The following is a 20,711-nucleotide window of genomic DNA, read 5'->3' on the forward strand; positions in this document are numbered from 1 at the left end:
ATGCACTATCCAATGCCACTAACTTAATCAATGCAGATCAGAGCAGCTTCTAACATATGACCCAGAGGCCTCTCACGAGAGAAAGTAAAAGCTCTTATTCTCAGAACAGCAAGTTGCAAAAAGCCCTCTGGACAGGAGGAGAAGGAACAGTTCCTTCACGATGACTATGTGCAGACAGTGCCAGGAAGAAAGTCATGCAGCTGGAAAGGTAAAGCCTGAAATCCATCTCAATATGCTGAGCATCATCTCAATATGCTTGACAGTTACCAGGCAAGATGAAGAACGTGGCATTGTTCCCAGAGATAAACAGCCATGCTCCACATCTGCTGGCCACAGCTGCAGCGCTGTTCTTTCAGGGACAAAGCTCATATCCAAGAATACCCGTAAGCCTCAAGGAATAACTCAAAAGGAGCTTGTCTGAAAGATCACAGTGTGCTAGACACTGTACATACAAGTATGGAAACACTGGCCCTGCCCCACAGCTAACAACTAACCCAGATAAGCAACAAACAGAAGTAAACTAAGGAAAAACATGAACAAACGGAAACAGGACAAACTTTAAAAGACATTTACCTAATTAAGGTACACATAGGATGATTCTGAGGATGTGTTGAAATATATTCTAACTTATTTTTGCTTGTGTAATCAGAGATGATGTGAGTAACCAGTAAGATGTGACCACATGGTGTGCCACTGCACAGATTTATTAATGGAAGATGAATGATTTGAGAGCCCACATAGCACAATTGCTTTAATTTGAATTCAAGGGTTTAAATGCAGAGATGCAGAGAGGAAAGAAGTTCAGTAAGTCTTTATAGCCAAAAGGTAACATTGAGTCAGCAAGTCACTTTATTAAATTAATTGAGCAGATATTTCTGGCTCTGTTTGTCTGCTTTCAGGTGCAGTCTTAGCAAGAGACTTGTAAAATACACATTTGTACATATCAAATTCATTCTGTTTTTTCTGTAAAGTGGAGACAAGCAAAAAATACAAACATTTTTCATTTATGTAGATGCTTTTATGCAGGTTAATACTTAACTATTTTAGCAAATTAAGTCAATCTGCAAGGCATCCTTTTACTTTAAGGCTGACAGCAGTAAAATGCAAGTACAGATGGAATCAGAGAATCACAGAATGGTTTGGGTTGGAAAGGACCTTTAAAGGTCATCTACTCCACTGCCACAGCAATGGACAGAAAAAAAAAGTGACACCCAGTTAACATAAGTTATTCTATCCTATAACTTAGTTGAAATTGCAGAGGGATTAGAGACGGGTGGAATTTACACCCTGTGCGCGAAATATGGCCAAAACCACAGGATAAACAGTAGTCCTTAACAACACCACTGTATTTGTGCTACACACTGGCAGTTTGGATACAAGTCTTAAGACTGCTTGAAAAGGGATCAAATGCAAGAGATTCACAGGCATTCCTATCCTTTCATCTTCAGGTAGAAGAAAATGACTCAAAAGTGGTGTAGAGGAAAGACACCCAGGGCAGGATTCAAGTACCTAGGCAGATGTGTAATGAGGTCTAAGATGCCACGGTGCCCTTCCTGACCCCCAGAAAGGTACAGGTCTCCTAAAGTTCTGTGTTATATCTGCACAGGGTGCCTCCAAAATGGCAATATACATCTACATTTAGGTAACTGAATTGAGATCGACTGCTCCAACACCCATCCTAAAGGTTTCTTCAACAGGAGACCTAGAAGCAAAGGTCAAGCAAAGCCCAAATTAGAGCGATCAGAACAGACAGCAGTACAAGGAAATATGACAAAACTCCAAGAAAAAAAGAAAAACTGGCTTGAAAAGGAGATTGCAAACACGTGTGTCAATCTGCTTTTTTTCTGCATAAGAGGAATGAAACAAGTACGTACTGTTTAAAACACAGTAAACAGTGTTAAGTCATAGCACACTGAGCTTAGAGACAAGATAGAACAAGTTCTAAGTAATCTCTGAAATAGTTAGGGTCTTTTACAATATTGCCTCCTAAAATTTAATTATATTTTAACCTACAAAAGGAATTTGTAAGATTTCAGCTCATAAAGCATCAAGAATTTCAGTAGTGGCCACCTGGTACCAAGAGATCCTCCCTGACCATGTAATACGAAGCTGGATATAGTAAGCTCTTTAAAAAGTCAGAAAAGTTGTTGCCACAAAGTATGGAATTACTATATCAATAGTGACCTTTGAAAACCCAAGCATTTCAAAGGATGCTAAAAAGGTGCAAAATCTTGCATTTAATATTTAAGTGTCTATACAGAACACCAGTGGAAGGAAGACCAATGAAAAAGAAATGAGAGAAGCTGTAAAGGGATAAATGCTTCAACCAAATACCACTTTTTTTTCCTCTTTCATATTGAAAAGCTTCCTCTCAAAATCCTTCACTGTCTCACTAGCTCAATTACAGAATGATTAAAACGCATAGTCTGCTTCAAGCTACTCGCTGTTGTGAGAAGCGAACAGGCAAGCCATTACAGTCAAAATCCACACTGCTGGCTACTGGGGGAAGACAATCTGGAAATTTTTGTAATCTTTTAGTTGATCATTATGCATTACTCCTCTGCATTTCTGGAGGTTAGTCTGGGTTTGGGGTTTTCTGTGTATATGTTGGGAGAAGGGGACGTATTGTTTTTTCAAGCGCTAGACCAATCACTGCTTGTAACTTCAGGGATGCCATAAAATTTTCTACTAGGACTAATGGATTTCAGTGTAATTGAGGGGATAGAACTATGCCCTGTGAGTTTAAGATATCAGCTATAAGCACAGGCCCTACTGATTTCAGCTCCATCCTGGAGAGCGCAGTAGGACAAAACGTCTCCTGACACTTCCAGAAGAAAGTATTTCAAACAGTCAGCATCCTTAAAAACAAAGAGATATTATCCTAGCTCAAGTGAATTTGTATGCTGAGCTGGGAGCAGACCATCTGAATTCATGTTCCCAATTACGCCCAACATTCCTTAATGAGGTTAGCTGTGCCCCGGAATGATGACAGAAAAGATCAATACAATTTCTTCAACCTTCAGTCTGCTTTCTCCGGTTCAGCTACAAACTCAAGGGAAGGAATTATAACTTACTGTGTATCACACTTAAAACAAGGCCACATGCTTCCCAGGGATATTTAGACATACCACAGTTAGAAAACAAAACAGAGACAGTAGAGCTATTGGAGGTTGAGGACCCACCCTGAGCTGTGAAATTGCTGCTCTGCCTTCCTCACTTTCTTCATCTAGTTCATCATCACTCCATTCCCAGCCACCATCTTCAGTCTTATGAAGACGTCCACTGGAACCTGGGACTCTCCGGACCTGCTCAGCACAAAGACAGAGAACTGATATGTCAAGCAGTTTCTACTCTTGATCTTTTAGGAGAAACACCACAAGAGCATCTTCAGGTTCCATCACCTGTCAGGGTGCTTGAGTATTTTATTGAAATGTCTAGCTCTGTATCTAGAAAATGCTGTACTACAGCAATCATCATTCAAAACGTGAACACAAGCATAAAACACTGGTATGACTGTAACAGCAAGGGCCCAGGAGGTCTTCAGTACCTTCTTGGATCTTTCAGTGATTGTTGGTGCTCTCTGCAACATCTTCTCTTGCAAAAATTCTTTATTCTGCAAAAGAAAAAAAATACCAAACACTTGCATTGCTGAAAATGCCCTTTGATTTCTTCTGTGTCTCTGATAAAGAAACTGTTAAGCTATTTCTAGCAGAAAGTGTTCTACATGTGTCACTCCCATTCCCCCAAAGATATTAACCACTTTCTTCTTTTGGACTACAGTATATGACGTTTCAGCGTAAATACCTTTTCGGTTAGCAGTGGCACTTTCCCTATGCAAAGTGATATGGAATTAACAATCGAAGAGTTGTATACTATTCTGTCTGATTTACTGGGAAACATACTTATTATACTGCAGCACCTGATACCCTGCTGAAACATTTGGCATTCTTCCATTCGCAGAGACTACACCACCCGGATCTAGCCCCTTTGCTTTATCTTACTCCTAAATTTATGCCTGTCCAATTGCCAAAGGCAAACCTCAGATGTCAGACAAGCTGGGATGCAGGAACCCCTTCATGCTGGAGTAACAAGATCAATGAACTGGGGCAGCAGAATTTAAAGTAGCCGAAAAAACGTACAGCACATATGATGTTTAGAGAGGAAGTAAATGCAGTGATCACAACAGATTAAATATTGGGAAACTGCTGTGATGCTTTACTGTATTAAATTTCCTCTTCAAGCAAGATACTCTGGACTGGCTAACATGTGGGATCCTGAGCATACAATTTTCCAGCCTGCGGAGCCAACCTGCTGGCTGCAGGAGAAGCAGGCCAGGCAAGCACCCTGGTATTAGCACTGGGATCTGCCTGTGTATTTGACACCACACAGGTGAGGTTGGATAGCCCTGCCATCTCTGCCCATGAAGTGCTCCCAGAACTCCCCCATGATGGTTTCTTGCACGCAGGACGGAGAGCCTCAAGACACACACTGTCACTTCCTGAGAAGTGGCTCTCAGCATTCTCAAAACATACTTTTACATAACATAGACTGTATTTAAATATATGGTTCAATATAGACATACAGAAGTTGGACTCTTCTGTCCTCAAGTTACAGCTGTCAGTTTGGCAGTGGCTGATGTATGAAAGTAATTTAACACTGAGTGTTAACCAGCATACATTTTCACTTCAAATGCCGGTTTAAGTATCGTCTCATTTACAATAATGTTAATTTTCTATCACCACATATGCTAATATGTTACTCTGCAGCAGCTTAATGAAAGCATGAAGGAGATTTTACACACAATGAAGTATAACACGAATCAGAACTCGCATAACCAAATGGAGAAAGGTCAGCAATGTGTAAACCATCTTGTCACTTTGGACATCAAGTGTGTATCCAGTATACAGATGCAGACTATTCAGTTGCCTAATATCTCATCATGGACAATGAAAACCTAGTTAATACTGTCAAGAGCCCAGACATCAATTAAACTTGCCCTAAAGCAAACTCCTACATTTCATAAACTGGATCACTCGCTAGACTTCCTTGGTTGCACTTGTTAAATTTCTGTCAACTTTAATAGAACATCCAGCTCCTGTACAGATACCTAGATGTGGCCACTTCCATTTAAGCATCTTAATCTGGGAGCTGAAAATTACTTTGATTAATTGGTGATGCTGCTGTGCTATCCCAGGTATCAAGTATCTTTTTGACAGTTTAATCTGTGTTCTGCTATAAAACCCATGTATTTTAATCACAAACATGCCACAGTAAAAGTAAACAAACAGAAAACATTTCCTCGTTCCCACGGAAATATAAATTCTCCCTTGTATTATTTCTGTCTCTCTCCCTCAGTAAGACCTTGCACACTGCATATGTACTAATCTCCAGGCAGTAATTACATAAATGCTCACTGGTAGTTCACTTCAAGGCCAGAAATGGGAGTTTCCCACTATTTTGTATCATGGGATCTTCACTTTCCCTAAAGCAACACAGGGTGAAATAGGTTTAGATACCCCTCCACACAGTAGGCCTCATTCACTGCTTTGCATACAGACTGATTATAGAGTTTACTAAAATATAAGTTACATGTACTGCCACGGAGACTTTTATAGTTGGACAGGCAGCCAAAATGGCACCATTACAAGAGAAGAAAAAACCCCAAAAGCCACTGAAAGACCTTTAAATGCTCGAGAATTTCTAGGTAATTTCTCTTAATAACAGCATACATAAGGAGGTACAGAAGAGGGGCTTCATTCTGTTCATTCACAATGACCCATTCAACTCACTCAGCTATGCTGGCCCTAAGTGTAACAGCCCACATTCATGCCAATAAAGCTGTCACCATACCTATCATACTTCTGAACAGTCCTCTCCACAGGCTCTACACAGATCAGTTTAGGAAGTATTTCCTTACCTTCGCTTTCGTGAAAAATTTGTGTCTTAAGAGTTCTGCTGCTGTTGGTCTGTCAATAAAAACAGATGTAGAAAAGACAATTACAAATGCTTCCTTTCAACACAACGGTCTTCCAGGTTGTTGCAGTTTGTTGTAACGTGGCATCTCATAAGGGCATCGGCTTCTCCTGCACAATTCCCCTAAAAATCAGTCAATGTATTCCAAGTAAATTTTACACCAGCAGACTTTTAAACACTCAGTGTATTCTGATCAAAGCCTATTCTGTTCAAAAGCAGTGAATAACCTGAGGATGTAGGGGAGAAGTTGCTCCCATTTCAATGCTGAGCTTGAGTCTCTTAGCACCAGTCTGATAGGATCACAGAAACAATTTGCTCAAAATTGAAACGAAAGATCACCTACAGCAGGAGTGCAGTACTCACCATGTGCAAGTAACAGAGTTATTTCAGAGATACTTGATTATATGTGTCTAATTAGTTCTATTAAACACAGGTGGGATGATCAACCTTTGTCTAATAGAAAAGGAACAAGTACAAACTATTTTCCCCCTTAAGTTAGATTTTAGGATAAATACTGGAAAGTAAGAGACATTACTTAGTTTAGAAGTTTTCTAAAGGCTCAGGCCTACATGAGAAAGTAACAGCTTACAGCATTTCCCACACTGCAAACGGTGCTTAAATAGTAACAGAGTTTAATTAGTGACTTGCAAAGGCCATTCATCACAGGGTTTACTACACCTCAGACTACTCTAACAAAAATCATCCACCTTATAGCAAGGGAGCCCCAAAAATAATTAAAAAGCAATTGCACTAAATTCTCCTCTTTGAGAACCCATACAATATGCGTAAGTGTATCTGATTCTGCTAGTTGCTCTTTATGGGCAGACCTCCTGCTCCCATCGTCAGGATGATGACAGTGGCTGTTAGTGGTGCTTGAGAAGAAAGAAGGGGCATGCCACGATTCAAAGTGATTATGTTTAATTCTGATCAGCACACATTCTAACCTGCAGGGATAAGATATGCTTTAAAAGGGAGAAAAAACATCATGCTGGGAAAAGACCCTTGCTATCAGCATTTATCAAGCGCTCCACTGGATTCATTAAGCACTTAAGTGTAAAGCTTGTTAGAAGAGAGAGATCCCATCTCACGATGCATGAGAAGCCTTTGCTCCTGGATCTGTCACAAGAGGGAACTAAAAAGTGTCTTCATTATTATTATTTTATAAAGGGACTTTTTCCTTTCCAGAATTAGTTAGCTTACTGAGGAAAAAAGGAAAACTAAGAGGTATAAAAATTGATCTGTGGGAATGCTTGTTTCTTTACCTTTGCATTTTAAGGAACACTGCTTTTAATGCAGGATCCACACTCCTTTAAACAGCATCACAGACTGGCAAACACTATGACTGTCCTCCACAGAAATACATCTGAACAATCCTAGGTGACAGGTTATGAGTTATAAAAAGTGTCGTAGGCAACCAGACCCTTGTGCAGCTTTGAACGATGCAGTAACATAACGATACAGTGCTATCCTGGGAACCCCAACATATGCACCACTCCCTTGGTAATATTTCTACCATGTCTGAGTAGTCAAGCTACTGTTACAAGGAAGACTGAAAGTGTCATCAGGTCACTTAAGTAATCTGTACTGATGAAAACATGTTGGTAAAATTTGCCAGTGTTTTTCCTGGTTTTCCCCCTCAAACCAAATATTAGTTATAATTAAGCAAGTCAAAACTACACTGAAAGCCTTCTTTGCACTGGCAAATTTTAAAAAGTTTATTTATGAAGCTTCACAAGTAAACATGCATTGCCTAATATGTAATTACTGATCTATAAACACAGAGCAGTTTTGACTGGGAACAAAACATGAACTGCAGTCACCTGCTGGAGGTGGCAAGGGGGAGAATGGCACTACCCACACAGTGGACTGGGATGCCCTCTCATTAACCCAAATGGAAGACGTGGGCCCTGGCCAGGCATGATGCCAGACATCTATCCTTAAAAATAAGGACAGCCAAGAGAATTTGCTGTCACACAGCAAGATTGTGACTGAAAGTCTAGAGGAGCAGAGAGCGTACCAGCTTTAAAAAATATGGAATACAATGAGTTTTGTGGGTTTGTTTAGGCATTTTTTTTTAAATCTATTTTGGCGTTACCTGTTCTTACCTTTTTTCAGGGTCTTTTTGTAGGCACGATGAAATCATCTTCCTAAATGATTTCCCATACTTCTTCAGCATCTCCTTATCTTGCACACCAGTTTCCAAAGATGGGGGATCGTTTTGTAGTGTCAGCATTAAAACCTGAAAGAATTATGTCTATTGGCAATGAGATTTTTCTTGGCCTTTGTTAAAGACAGATCTTGGGAACACTATTTTAGACAAGCATTTTCATCAAGCATCTGAGCCAACGAGGACTGTTTCATTACAATGGCTCTCTGAGGGTAGCCTGGGCTCAGAGTGAAGTTTCTTACAATTTAGACTGTCTCCTCACATTCACGAGACAGCAAACACTCACCTAACTTTTCCTCAAGGCAATTACAGAGTCTCTCCTCTTCCCTCTGCTTCCCACATCCACTAACTTCATAGAAACAATTATTTTCAAATTCTGACTGTCAGACAAGAGGTTCGAGACTCATACAAAAGTATCTAGAGAGAGTTACCTCCACCTCCTTTCCTTGGGAAGCCAGGCTAATTTATACCCAATAATTTATGCTACTGTTTTCCATCACAACTCCTGGCCCACAGTGCAGTCTGCAGGCCAAACACAAGGTTGGGATGTGCTTTCAGTTCTGTTTGGTGTGATTAAAAGTGTAAGTATAGCAGAACTTCTACTAGCCTTCCTCATTTGAGATGAACAGTTGTGCAAGGCATTTGATTCAAAGGCTCTGTTTAGATCTCCCTGCAGGTATTTCTCAGTTACAAATCAAAGTAATGTAAAAGCAGAAGAAAATACAAAGGTTCACTTCCATGTACCAATGCAACAGCAGGTGAAGACGTTTCTCACACAAGCACCCAACAAGCCAAACTGATTATTTCTTTCACATCACTCAGATATTCTGAAGGAAAGGAAGAAAATTACTCATTTCCATTTTCACTTGTCACCTACATACAGATGAATATCTATTTTTAGAAAAGGAAGGAGCACATAGCACATTTAAATAGCTTTCAACAACTACATTGCTTAGGGCAGCAAGAACCCATCAATCTAGCTGAAATACAGTCCCTGACAGAATTCCCTGCTTTTTTCCCCTTTCCTTGGAGGATCACTTAATGCATGGGTCATTATGCTGTGTAACAAAATTAATCTGCGGTGAAATACAATTACATTCAATAAATAAAACACAGAAGTACTCTTGCAGGTTGCACAACTGACATCCATACCTAATAGAATTGGGAGACTCAATTCTATCTACCATATGACAACACACAATACTAAATAGGCAATCTTTGTATTCAAAACTACAAGCCGTGCATTCAGCTACAATAAACAGAAGTACAGCTTGCAGAAGCTACACCAAAATGCTACCAATAATCACAGCACAGAAGGAAGTATCAATGAAAACAGCAACAGCTAAAGCAGAAACATTTCCCTGAACTCCTCACTGCCTGCCACAGTCACTGGTATGGCATTTCTAAACCACTCAGCTACTCACCAGTTCCTGCACAGAGATGACACAAATCTTAAAATTAATTCTGTTCTACAAAGTTAAACAAGTGCAAAGTCCTGGCATTTAAAGCAATACATGGATGTGCCTGTTCTAATGAGTTAGGACCTACTGCATTCCCAAATGCTACTGTAACTGTGGGATGGGAGGGGATGCACCCAGGTCCTAAAGAGGTGACACCCAACTTGCACAGCACTGTAACAGTTAAAAGACTCAGAAAAGGAAAGCTTGCCCCATGGTATGCCTAAAATTGAGGGACTTGGTACCCATAGGCCTCATATGCCAGGTGATTAGTCTAACCATAAGCTATGGGGTTACTGAAAGGGCTCTCCACCCCCTCCTGTTTGATCTGAGGGAGAATGCATCCCAGGAGTAGAAGCAGAGCAGCCTTCAAGAGGGTGGGCCAAAGGGGCTCAAATTTTCATGACTGAGACAGGGGCCCATCAGATCTCACAACAGAGCTAAGGAAAATGATCTCAAAGCTCAGTAGAGCTCAGCTGAGAGGGTCAATTCTGTTAACTTTATGATGTAGATTCCCTGAAAGAGTAGCACATTGGAAGTAGCTCCCGCTTCAAGAGTCAGGAAATAGAGAAAGTTAGCCAAACTATAAGGCGATCAAAAGTTCGAGACATTTAAATAAGATTTTTGAAGTGTCAGTGTTTAAACAAGAACACTTCCTCTACCTCAACATCAATAAAATATTAATGTTGCTGATAACACATAATTTTATACCAATGTGGTACTTTCCACTGGTTCGGTGACTGACAAGACTGTATTGGTGTTAAACAAAGTAAGACATTCTTTTGGATAACTGGTAACAGGATTTCTGAGAGGTAACAAGAAGGATTATCAGTGTGTGAGAAAGAATGGCTCGCTATCCCAGTGTCACTGGATGCCAGATAACATGTTCTGAATTATTATTTATAGCCCTAAATACATCTGCTGCCTTCAGAAGCTTCAGGATTAAAATGCACAGCACTTTCCTTAAGAATGGTGACTCCGGCGAGACTCAGGATCTAAATAAGAACTGTGCCGTTTCAGACAATGCTGATTAAGTAGCGTATTTTTAAAAGGTGACTTCAGATAAACCCAAGAACATCATGATCCACAGGAGCAGGTTGAGAGGACAAACTCTTCAACAAAGTATGCTGACCAAATTTTTGGAAACACCCACAGAACACACTGATCCTTTATCTTGCACAAGTATCTGAAGACCTGCTCACCTTCATTGGCGGATATTTATGGTAAGGAGCTGCCCCTGTAGCCAGCTCAATAGCAGTGATCCCAAAGCTCCAGATGTCTGCCTTGAAATCGTATCCTCTGACCTGAAAAACATTAGAGGATGTTAGCACGTGCCTCTTGCTATCCTACATTACAATCCCTTTCTTTAGCCTATTACACAGCCTTTCACCCTTTCCTTCCTTTCCCCTCAAATTTGGAAAGGCCAGCACTGTAGTGTTAAAGAGATAGAAATAACACTTTCTCCCTCCTCTCCCCCCAGCTCCTTATACCTTTGAGGAGGTGTTTTAGAAGTCATGGTCTGATAAAAATTAGTGTGGACTGTGCAACTAAGACTGCTCTGCCATAAACCTCTCCATGTGTAGAACATAAAGAGGCACTGGGTTAACCCAGGCTACAACTGCTACACAAAGACACAGAGAGTCATTAAACAGTACAACGAAACTCATCGTTAATAGATGGACTGTTATCCCCTTGGGACATATGCCTCACTACACTTTTAGTCAACCGCTTAATCAACGTGACTGCAAACGTGCTCGATCCTGAAACTTCAGTACATACCAGCTCAGTAAAAAGCCCCTCATTCCTGTCTGCAGACTAATATTTCCCTCCACTAATTAATAGTAGCTTCTGCACTTGACATTAAATACAGAATTGCTCAGGAAAATGTATAGCATTTACTTCCCCTCATGCACAGGAAAAAATATTTCATATGCTAAAGTGGTTACTTCCTCATTATCATTAGGTAATATTTTGGCACTTGCTTTCTCTGCTGCAGGGGAGAGACATTGTGTACTAACTTCAAGAGCAGCTACAAAAATTAAAGCATTTTGGCTGCTTAGAATGGTTTGTATTTCTTCTCTCTAGACTATGAAAAAAATGAATATTGAATCAGAGCAAAGCTAGTAGGGATATTGTGTTCAGCTAACCTAACAACCTTTAGTAAGGCACTTGCTGTGATGAAGCCAAAAACTACCTTTAAGATGATCTTGAATTCTGGCAAACAACAGAAAACACTCTTGCACTGTTTTTCATATAATCTATAGTGGAACTGCAATGTATTATAGCAACAGGGGTTTATATCTTGTACTAATTTCTTCAACTCTGTAGGCATCATTTTCCTAAGCCTTAAAGGTCTGAAAGATTTCTTGAAGTGCCTCAGTTTATGGATGCTGTGATTACGAACAGATTTCAAGTCATATAACTAAACAAGCACAGATATCTAGTATAATTTAAAAAGATGGCAGTGCAGGAAGAAATATACGGTAAGGGTGGGGTTTTTTTCCAATCACACTCTTTTTAGGTTTTGAGAACAACTTTGGGATATTTCTTAGCTTTATCTTTCTGTCAGTCTTGCAGCCCATCTACACACTGTACAACTCCCATTCCCCAGCCAGGATTTTAGTTGTTTAGTGTGGGTTTTTTTTAAATTATATTATATAATCCTGGTTGCAAATGAAAGCTATTAAGTTCAAAGCTGTCTATAGCAGTACATCTTGACATCTGTCCAATACACATTAGTCACCACCCTGCAGTTAGTTTATACCAACAACATTTATTTTTCTCATCAACTTTTTTTTGGCCATAAACCTGTCAAGTGAACATACATTAAAAGACAATGCCAGGCTATCATGTATTAGCTTGCTAAAGGAACTTAGCAATGCTGAAGTAAACCAGATGGAATTGGGTCGATAATATCTACATATTGAAGGCTAACCTACAGCAACCCCTTTGTCCTTTTTCCTGGGTTGGATATAGCGGCTCAGAGTGACACCTGCTGGAAGACAGCAAGATAATATAAATGGACATTGAAGGATTGCACATCAGCATCCAAAATACTGCCTTACCATCTAATATTTGCAACGACATAGATGTGCACAGCCTTCATGGAAGTACTGGACTCCCTAGAAAATCTGCCTCCATTGGAAACATATCTGTTGTATTGAGAACCCCTGCTTTGTCACTAAAACCTTAATTTCCCCTTTTTAGCACCCTTATCCTTAAGATGTTTTCTTCCCTGTTGTCCTGCAGATTGCAGCCACCCTAACTGCAATGAGCCTGGAGCAGCGCCGTTAGGTCCTGGCCAGCCTGCTGTGCTCTGTGCACCAGGACAGGACACAAAGGACAGAAAAGCAAGGAACAACTCTGATCTGGTTTTGGAAACACCAAATACTCTATTTTTATTTATTTTCAAATTAACATAAAAAAACCCAGAAGTATATGACAGTGAAGCAGTTCAGAAGCAAGTTCGCAAAGATGACTCCTGACTTGGGGAGTGTGTCTTGTACTCTACAGTGTTAAACTTGTACTCTGAGGAATTGCAAGAGTGCTGTAACACATCAGCCCCTCAATGCCACCATGGGGAGCCACTAAAAAGGCCAAACATTGAAAAAGCCTTTCAACAATAGTATACTTAAGCTACTTCAAAATTATCTCAATCCCTCAAGAAATTTTAGATATAGAAAAAATGCATTAACATTCTACCACTGGTTTAGCTGCATTTCATTTTATATATATATATAATGAAATACATGTACATATATACGGGGTCTTATTCTAGGTTCCTCCTAAGCTTCAAAATATTTTATTGTGTACAACAAGGAGAAAATTAACAAGGTGGGTTTACTTTAATAAAACAATGTTTTCCAAAAATATTTTTGTTTAAAAGATTTTTAGAAGGAAAAAAGGAAGAATGGAAAAACATTTATAGTCAGTTATATTTCTGCTTAGCACACCTGTCACAAATCAAGCCACAAGTCCAGCCCTCTTTGTCAAACTGTTTTTAAGGGGATGAGGGATAATTTTCAGAATGCTTATGGCACTGAACATCAGTGCAATGGACAGCTACTGCGAATGCCCTGTCAGGACTGTGGCATAATTTTGTTTGTGGATCTTGCTCAGAAATGGGCATGGCTATTTTACATTAAACAAAATTTCCAGGTGGCCTTTATCAGAAGTCATGCAGACAAAGGTTCTATAGTTTAGTCTAGAACTAGTGAGGGATAAAAAGTGACATATCTCCACCCAATGGGAAGGGGAAGAAGTATGACATCTTTTAGCTAGTCAAAAGAGCAGAGGTAGAAGGGGGAGAGGCAAGCATTCCCCAGCATTTACAGTATGGATACTCACAAGCCAAGAAAAATTAAAAACCTGAATAAAATCAGCTGCATGTTATTTTACTGTAACTCCCCACTCTGACACGTTGCAATTAGCTACCCCAAATTCTCATGTTTGCAAATGCAGAAGAGCACATAACCAAGCTGTATATGTGCATATTTACCACGTGTGGAAGTATTTATATTTTACCTCACATTTATGCAAGAGGGGAGGGGCAGGTTAATCTTTATGCAACAGCTGCCCTGTCTCATCCTCACCTTAGGTAGAAGCCTGAAGAAAAGCAACAGGACAAAAATCTACTGAACTCTTAATATTCCCCAGTACAAGCCTGGCTGCAACAGGTAAATTGAAGAAAATACTGCGGTTTTAAGAAAGCCTTACAGGATGCCAAATTATCATTTGTGCTTGAAGTAAATACAGCCATTGCTGACAATAGGGAATTCCAGGTGCAGATCAGCTCAGAGGGCACTAGGAAAAACAAATCACCTGCTCCATAACTTCTGGTGCCATCCAGCAAGGTGTGCCCACAAAGGTTTTCCTGACTTTATTTCTGGTAATGTCACCACCAGTGGCCAGAAACGCGCTAACGCCAAAGTCTGAAAAGAAAACAAAAACAGATTTTATTAAGAACACATCCCCAGCAAACTGAAGGTTTGTCCCCTCTTTCCAACCTCATGTTCCCAGCCATCTATTAAGTACTCGACCAATTACACATGAGGAGTTTCCTAATAAACGAAGAATGATCAACAGTTAGCTAAGAATGCTGGTACATGAACAGTCTGTAGTCCACCATTCAATTACTGGAGACAGCAGAGCTTTCAGCGCTGGCCAGCAGAGAGGAAAATTCCACTTTCCATTACAGCCCACTGGTCACATTACAGCACGCCCGTGCTCTCCCAGCAGTCCTGCTACTGTACAAACCTGTCTCTGACAACCAGTGCTTTATTTACATTTGTATACATACATAACAACTGAACTTCAATTAGCATCCTATTAATATTTGCAGCAATCAAGTTGAGTTCATAAAAAGTTACTAAACTTTATAACATTTAACTGTCTTAACTGCATCCCACAGACTGGAGGTTTCAGCCCTTATTCTGGATGTTTTATTACCAGAATATGCTTTGCTTGGTAATCTTCCATTGTGGAGATGCTCAGTGCTTTAACAGGAACTTGCACTAGTTCTTGATGATACAATAGGGTTATCAAATAGGGCAGCATGTGACACTACCCAGCCCAACCATCCCAGAAGAAGCCTTGCAGACAGATATTCACACCCTGAACAGCATTATCCCCACTTGAAACATCTTTCACAAGCTGAAGGATGCTCAAGGATGCCCTGTGCACTCACCTGTAACTGTATTAAAGTAAATCACTCTTTTACATGAAAACTATGCTTTCAAAGATAACACTGATGTTTTATGCAATTAAGAATGACATGGAAAACAGGATCTGTGAACAGCAGCAGTAATGTGCAGGAACAGCAATGGAATACAGTACGTTTGTTCAGAGAACATAGCTGACATAGTTAACTGTAAACGGGTTTACTCCATGGCTTAAGGATGTTATCCTAACTGAGGAATCAACTGCAACAGAAGATCCCTCTTTACAATTTGCAAGCAACAGCATTCACGTGAGGACAGTCCCAAGCCTCCCCCTGCATCACTCCAGCAGTGCAATGAGCCCCTTCTCACCAGTCTTTCAATATTTGAGAAACACCACTGAAATTATCACTCAGAAGAATAAGATGCTGAAAGCTTCCAGCTCACTTAGGTGGGAGGCTTCCAAGGACAGGAACTTAGTGCTCACTAAAATACTAGACATGGATAACTGAAAGTTGACATTAAAGAAAGTTGCATAGAAGTCACAGGGCTAAAACAAGCACTAGCAAATGCCTATCATTAGGGTTCAGCTTCTTCCAGATGTGCTGTCCTGTTCTCTTCCCCATTCCTGGAGTCACCATGCCTTCCTGCTAACTTTGAAGTTTTAGCATGTCTAGATGGATTGCTATCCCTGTCAGCACTGTAATCTGTTTTTTCTGTAAACCCACTTTTTGCAACACTGATTTTGCTTTGAGATCTTCCATGTGTGTATCCACCATCTTTGCTTTTCTCAGAAAACTGAATGAGGTTCCTGAAAAGTTCAGTTACTTGCACTTTACTATTCATTATGAGAAGTCTCATAAGATCTATTGTTCTAAACACAAGAGAAATTAGAAGTTCTTTTAAATAAGATAATAATAATAGAAACTTGTCCAAGTGCCATCAGCATATTATTGTGATGTGCTGTATTTGAACTTGTGTATATTATCTTACCTCAAGTTTCCATGCAGTCATTTTGAGGGTAAAGGAAATGCCATTCAAAGCAAAAGCATTCCAGCAGTAAAAACACAAGTCCTTTACACAGTGCACACAGCATGCACTACATTTCACATCAAACATGGGTTTATAAATTCCAGTTGGAAATTCTACCCCTACATCTGCCATCTGAGGTCAGCAGAAAGCTTAAACAGAATTAAATTGCATTCTGTTACATGGTTGATTTGTTCAATGTTTTCCCGATCAATTTCCCTCATTTCCAGTGGGCTAAAACAAGCACAACCAGTCTGTGCTACTCTGCTGTAAGGAATGCCTTTGAAACCATCTTCTCAAATGCCATCTTACTAACTTTATCCAAGTCCCAGCTATTAAGATAAGAATGTGCCTGCTCTCAAGAAATATTTGTAAAGCAATAAAATAAAATCCCAACCACAAGTTAGGGTCCAATTCTTACTTCTGAGCAGTTGGTATGATCTGCATCTCATTCTCTCTACTGCTGTTAACTACACTCAGAAAGACTAAAACAGAGCTAGGTTATTCCAAATGAATTTAACTCTAGAAAATAGGGAACATCATGAAATTCAAGAAGTATGATAGCTCAGAAGTGTTTACATTTGTACTCCTTTGGTAGCTTGTACTTTATATTGGGTCACTACAGTGATCACTGTAAAGGACTGCATCACCACAACAGGGAGGAATTGGAAATGTTAGGACCTTGCTTGCAATACCAGTAACCACCACTGCTGGGAATCCAACGACTGTCAGATATTCTAAAGGAGCCCAAAAATTGCAGACTTCCAGCAGTCTGCTAGCAAATAATAGTCTCCAGGATGTCTGGATGCAAGTGGTAGGATCATTATTTTTTTTAATAATTTTTCTGAAGCAATGTAGAAAAGATTCATTTCCTGGACCTGTTTCAGTGATATAAACCAAAGACTTCTTAAAAAAAAAACCCATATATATGTATCTCCAGACTCTCTTATCACAGCAAAACCAATCCAGAATGGACATGACAATTCTGCTGATGCAGGCTCTGCAGAAAATATGGGTAATTTTGTCTTATTCAATAGAAACATCATGTGTTTAAAACCACATACCCTACAAAACACTCTACAGTGGCAATGAAGTTGCAGGCTAGTGTTTGCAAAAGCATGGTATTAGGCAACAATTCCTGCTATTAAGGTATCCAAGTTGTCAAACCTGAAGACTACTTTAGCCACTCAGGAAATGCAAAAACTGAAAGGAAAATCTACTCTTACGATTCTGTGTTGCAGAAACAAAGACCCAATCTAAACAACTCAGTAACACAAGAATGCTGTGGCAGAACCGCATCACAACAGGCACCATTTCTGCTGTATACCTCAGGAAGATACATTTCTACAGTATTGTAAGTTAGATGGTTTGATCTAAATCTAGAGGTCAGCCATTAAGAATCACCTCTCCTTTGCCATCTCATATTGTAGTATTATCTTAATTCTAAAAAGCCTAAGTCCCTGCTACTGTAGGTAGATACAAGGGAAAGACAACTGTGCATTAACTAGGAGCCAGGACCAAAGCCTACTGACATCAGAAAGGCTCCTACAGAGATGGGTGGGTTTGTTCCAAATTTCCGTGGGGGCAGAACAACAGAATAAACCAATCTTGTCTTCAAACCACTTGGAGTTGTTTTTAAACTTGGGTAGCTGAGATATTATTCCTCCTCAAGCAAAAATAAAGTATTTCAAAGACAGCACTATTAATTTTTTCACTGGTCACCTTCCTTCTCATTCAGTTGCTCACCATCAGAAAATATCTGCAGCTGTACTTAAGTGTTTTTCTGCAAACCTTACAGCTTTTAGAGTACTGAAGATGAATAAAGCCTGGCAGGAAGAGAAGTAAGGCAATTTTGTGCTGAGAACGCAGCAGGTCATAAGACACCAGAGAAAAGGAAGATTAGTGAAGAACAAGAATCAAAAACTTCTTTCCTCTTAAAGACTATGTGGTTATACAGTGGCATTTAATCTATAAATACACACTTGTTCTCCCAAATTCTCATCTGCAAAGCTAGATCTCTATAGTCTCATATTTCTAATCAATTCACATGCAGAACAGCAGCTTTATTGCATCAGAAGTTTAGCCTTTTTGCAATAATGTCAAGGCACATAAAAGATGTATGAAATCCCTTTGCCAAGTAAACGTAAAAATCACATCTGAGACCAAGCCCCAAAATAAAGATACACATAATACTGCACAAACTAACTTAAGGATGACAAAGTCCAGGCTGGGTGAATACACCGCCCTTGGAGAAGTTCACAAGGGGTTTCAACAACAAAATACCACAACACCTCTTGAGGAAACAGAGATATTACAAATGACACAAAGAAAAAGTTACTTCACATCATGCTGCTACAGGGGAACACTAAAACTCTCCACCAACCACAGAAAAAAAATATTTTTGTCCCTTTTTCGAAAAGGAGAAGAGGCTCAGAGGTGTCCATGATACATCACCAGCTGCTCGAGTCAGCCCTGCAACTGGCACTTCTCCCCCCAAGCTGATTTGTGCCTTGTCCCTTGTTAAAGCAATTTCATCTCCTAGAGTTAGAGTTTCCTAAGGGAAAGTGGGGGAACGACACTGCCTGCATCATAGCTTGGTGTTTATGTAGAGCGCTATTTTAGTACAATGAATTAAGAGCAGTCAGGAACACAGTGAACCGGTGACAAGCTGGCATGGATTTGTGGAAAGTTACACAAATTCAGTTACACAAGTTTTGCCTGGCCTTAACTATCCCCATTTTATAAATAGATAACGCGAGAGGGGTTAGGCAATTTGCCCAGTATCAATTAGCAAGTCCTGAACAACTTCATGAAATCTCAATCTACTTCAACTGCTTGGCAACACAGCCTGCCCGGGACACGGCAGGCACACTGAGCACCTCTTGGAGTACACGTTAATAATCCTGACTGGTTTTAAGACCTGAAGATATCGTGCTATTGTCCTCACAACAGAAAAATCCCACACAGATGGAGGGATGTGTGCCCTTCAGCCTTCAGTAGACCCTTGCTTCTTCACATTCAATCACAGAGGGGTGGGTGACAGCATTATTTAATATCTCAGCGGATAAAATGAGAGCTTCCCTCAACCTCTTCCATCCCTTCCAAGTCTATCAAGACTCTCATTTCATTTCACAATAATTTATAGGGCCTGCACAGTTAAATAAACTGAAGAATATTAAGCTTTTCTTACTGTGAGAGATCTCTTGGTTTATGCAGCAATCCTGGTGCTGATGCAGTTTATGTTGACAAAGAGTGGTTTTACCCATGCCGCTTTTAGACTCCAGAGAATCAATGCATGCCAGGGCAAAAAGGTTTTATGATCTAACTTAAAAAAAACCAACAACAACACACCAACAAAAATAATTGCCATGGAGAGACTGAAACACAAAAGAACGTGGCTATCTCAATTTACATTGCAACCACCATCAGCACTGTCCAGAACAATGGTATCTGGGAAACAGTCCTGCTCTCTCCAGAAGATAGATTAATTCAATGTGTAGGAAAATGCTTCAAACTCTGAGAAAGCAATACTCTCTGAATTGTAACAGGCTCCATAAAGCTGGTGCCAAGCCACAAGCCCAAGACAGTGCCCTTGGAAAAAAAAAAAAAATATTAAGATAGAAGCAAACAGCCTCAGTTTAGGTCTCACTGGTCAGCTGGATCTGTTAAAGGCAGTTTTATGCTTTGGTTCAGTGGATGCACATTTTGAAAGCAAAAGGAGCTACATAGTTAAAAATAGAGTCATGAATAAAAATACCAAGTCCCAGGACTTGGGGAGGAGTTTGAAGCTGGGTGTTTGTACAGGCCATTAGGAGAATTTTTAGAATTCCTACTTCCAACTAATACCCCCAAGCTCACAGATTTCTCCTCCTGCTTTACCTGTGTCCGCCTCAGCTCACAGGTCTCCCACAGCAGCTTTCACGTCCTATGCACAGCCACCAGTTCAGAGTTACATCAGAGCCTGAGAAATGTTGGACACACCATCAAGTTGCTTTTTCTGTTCAGCTTAACAGAATTGCACAGCCCGAATTAACAAAAGGGGCTTTAGCTTTCACTGGTTAGAACTGTATAATGCTGCAGAAAAATTACTGCCATGAATTCTATACAGTGAATGTTTCCCAAGTAATTAAATTCACTCACATATCATGGATGTATAGCCCGGCAGTGGGATTTCCTCCACTGTATGGTTGAACATTTTTTTCTAAACCTTGAAGGCAGCTTCATTTTTTTCCTCAAAGGATTTCCAGTTTCAGATTTACACTTCTTATATTTACATTTAAGATTTATATTTCTTCTGAGACAAGTAACATAAATTGTGTCAAGCAGTAGGAAACACACAGAAACACAAGGTTGCAAAGGTCAAACATTGAATAAGACCTTCTTAACAACTGTTCACATGCAGTTTTGATAGAGGGATGGCAAAAGGGA

At 39.9% G+C, this 20,711-nt stretch overlaps 1 protein-coding gene across 2 annotated transcripts in view; it reads right to left on the reverse strand.

Annotated features, from left to right (window-relative positions):
* Window positions 1–20,711, reverse strand: part of OXSR1 (oxidative stress responsive kinase 1) — a 92,312-nt gene that overhangs the window by 11,423 nt on the left and 60,178 nt on the right. For both annotated transcript variants that reach the window (XM_074869422.1, XM_074869430.1), the window contains exons 6-11: window positions 14,419–14,528; window positions 10,800–10,901; window positions 8,079–8,212; window positions 5,918–5,966; window positions 3,548–3,613; window positions 3,183–3,305 (exon numbers count right to left, since the gene is read on the reverse strand). In XM_074869422.1, coding sequence (XP_074725523.1) covers window positions 3,183–3,305; window positions 3,548–3,613; window positions 5,918–5,966; window positions 8,079–8,212; window positions 10,800–10,901; window positions 14,419–14,528 — 584 coding nt within the window. The remainder of the gene's footprint in view (window positions 1–3,182; window positions 3,306–3,547; window positions 3,614–5,917; window positions 5,967–8,078; window positions 8,213–10,799; window positions 10,902–14,418; window positions 14,529–20,711) is intronic.

The sequence above is a fragment of the Strix uralensis genome, chromosome 1 (assembly GCF_047716275.1).
Source record: "Strix uralensis isolate ZFMK-TIS-50842 chromosome 1, bStrUra1, whole genome shotgun sequence".
Taxonomy (NCBI): Eukaryota; Metazoa; Chordata; class Aves; order Strigiformes; family Strigidae; genus Strix; species Strix uralensis.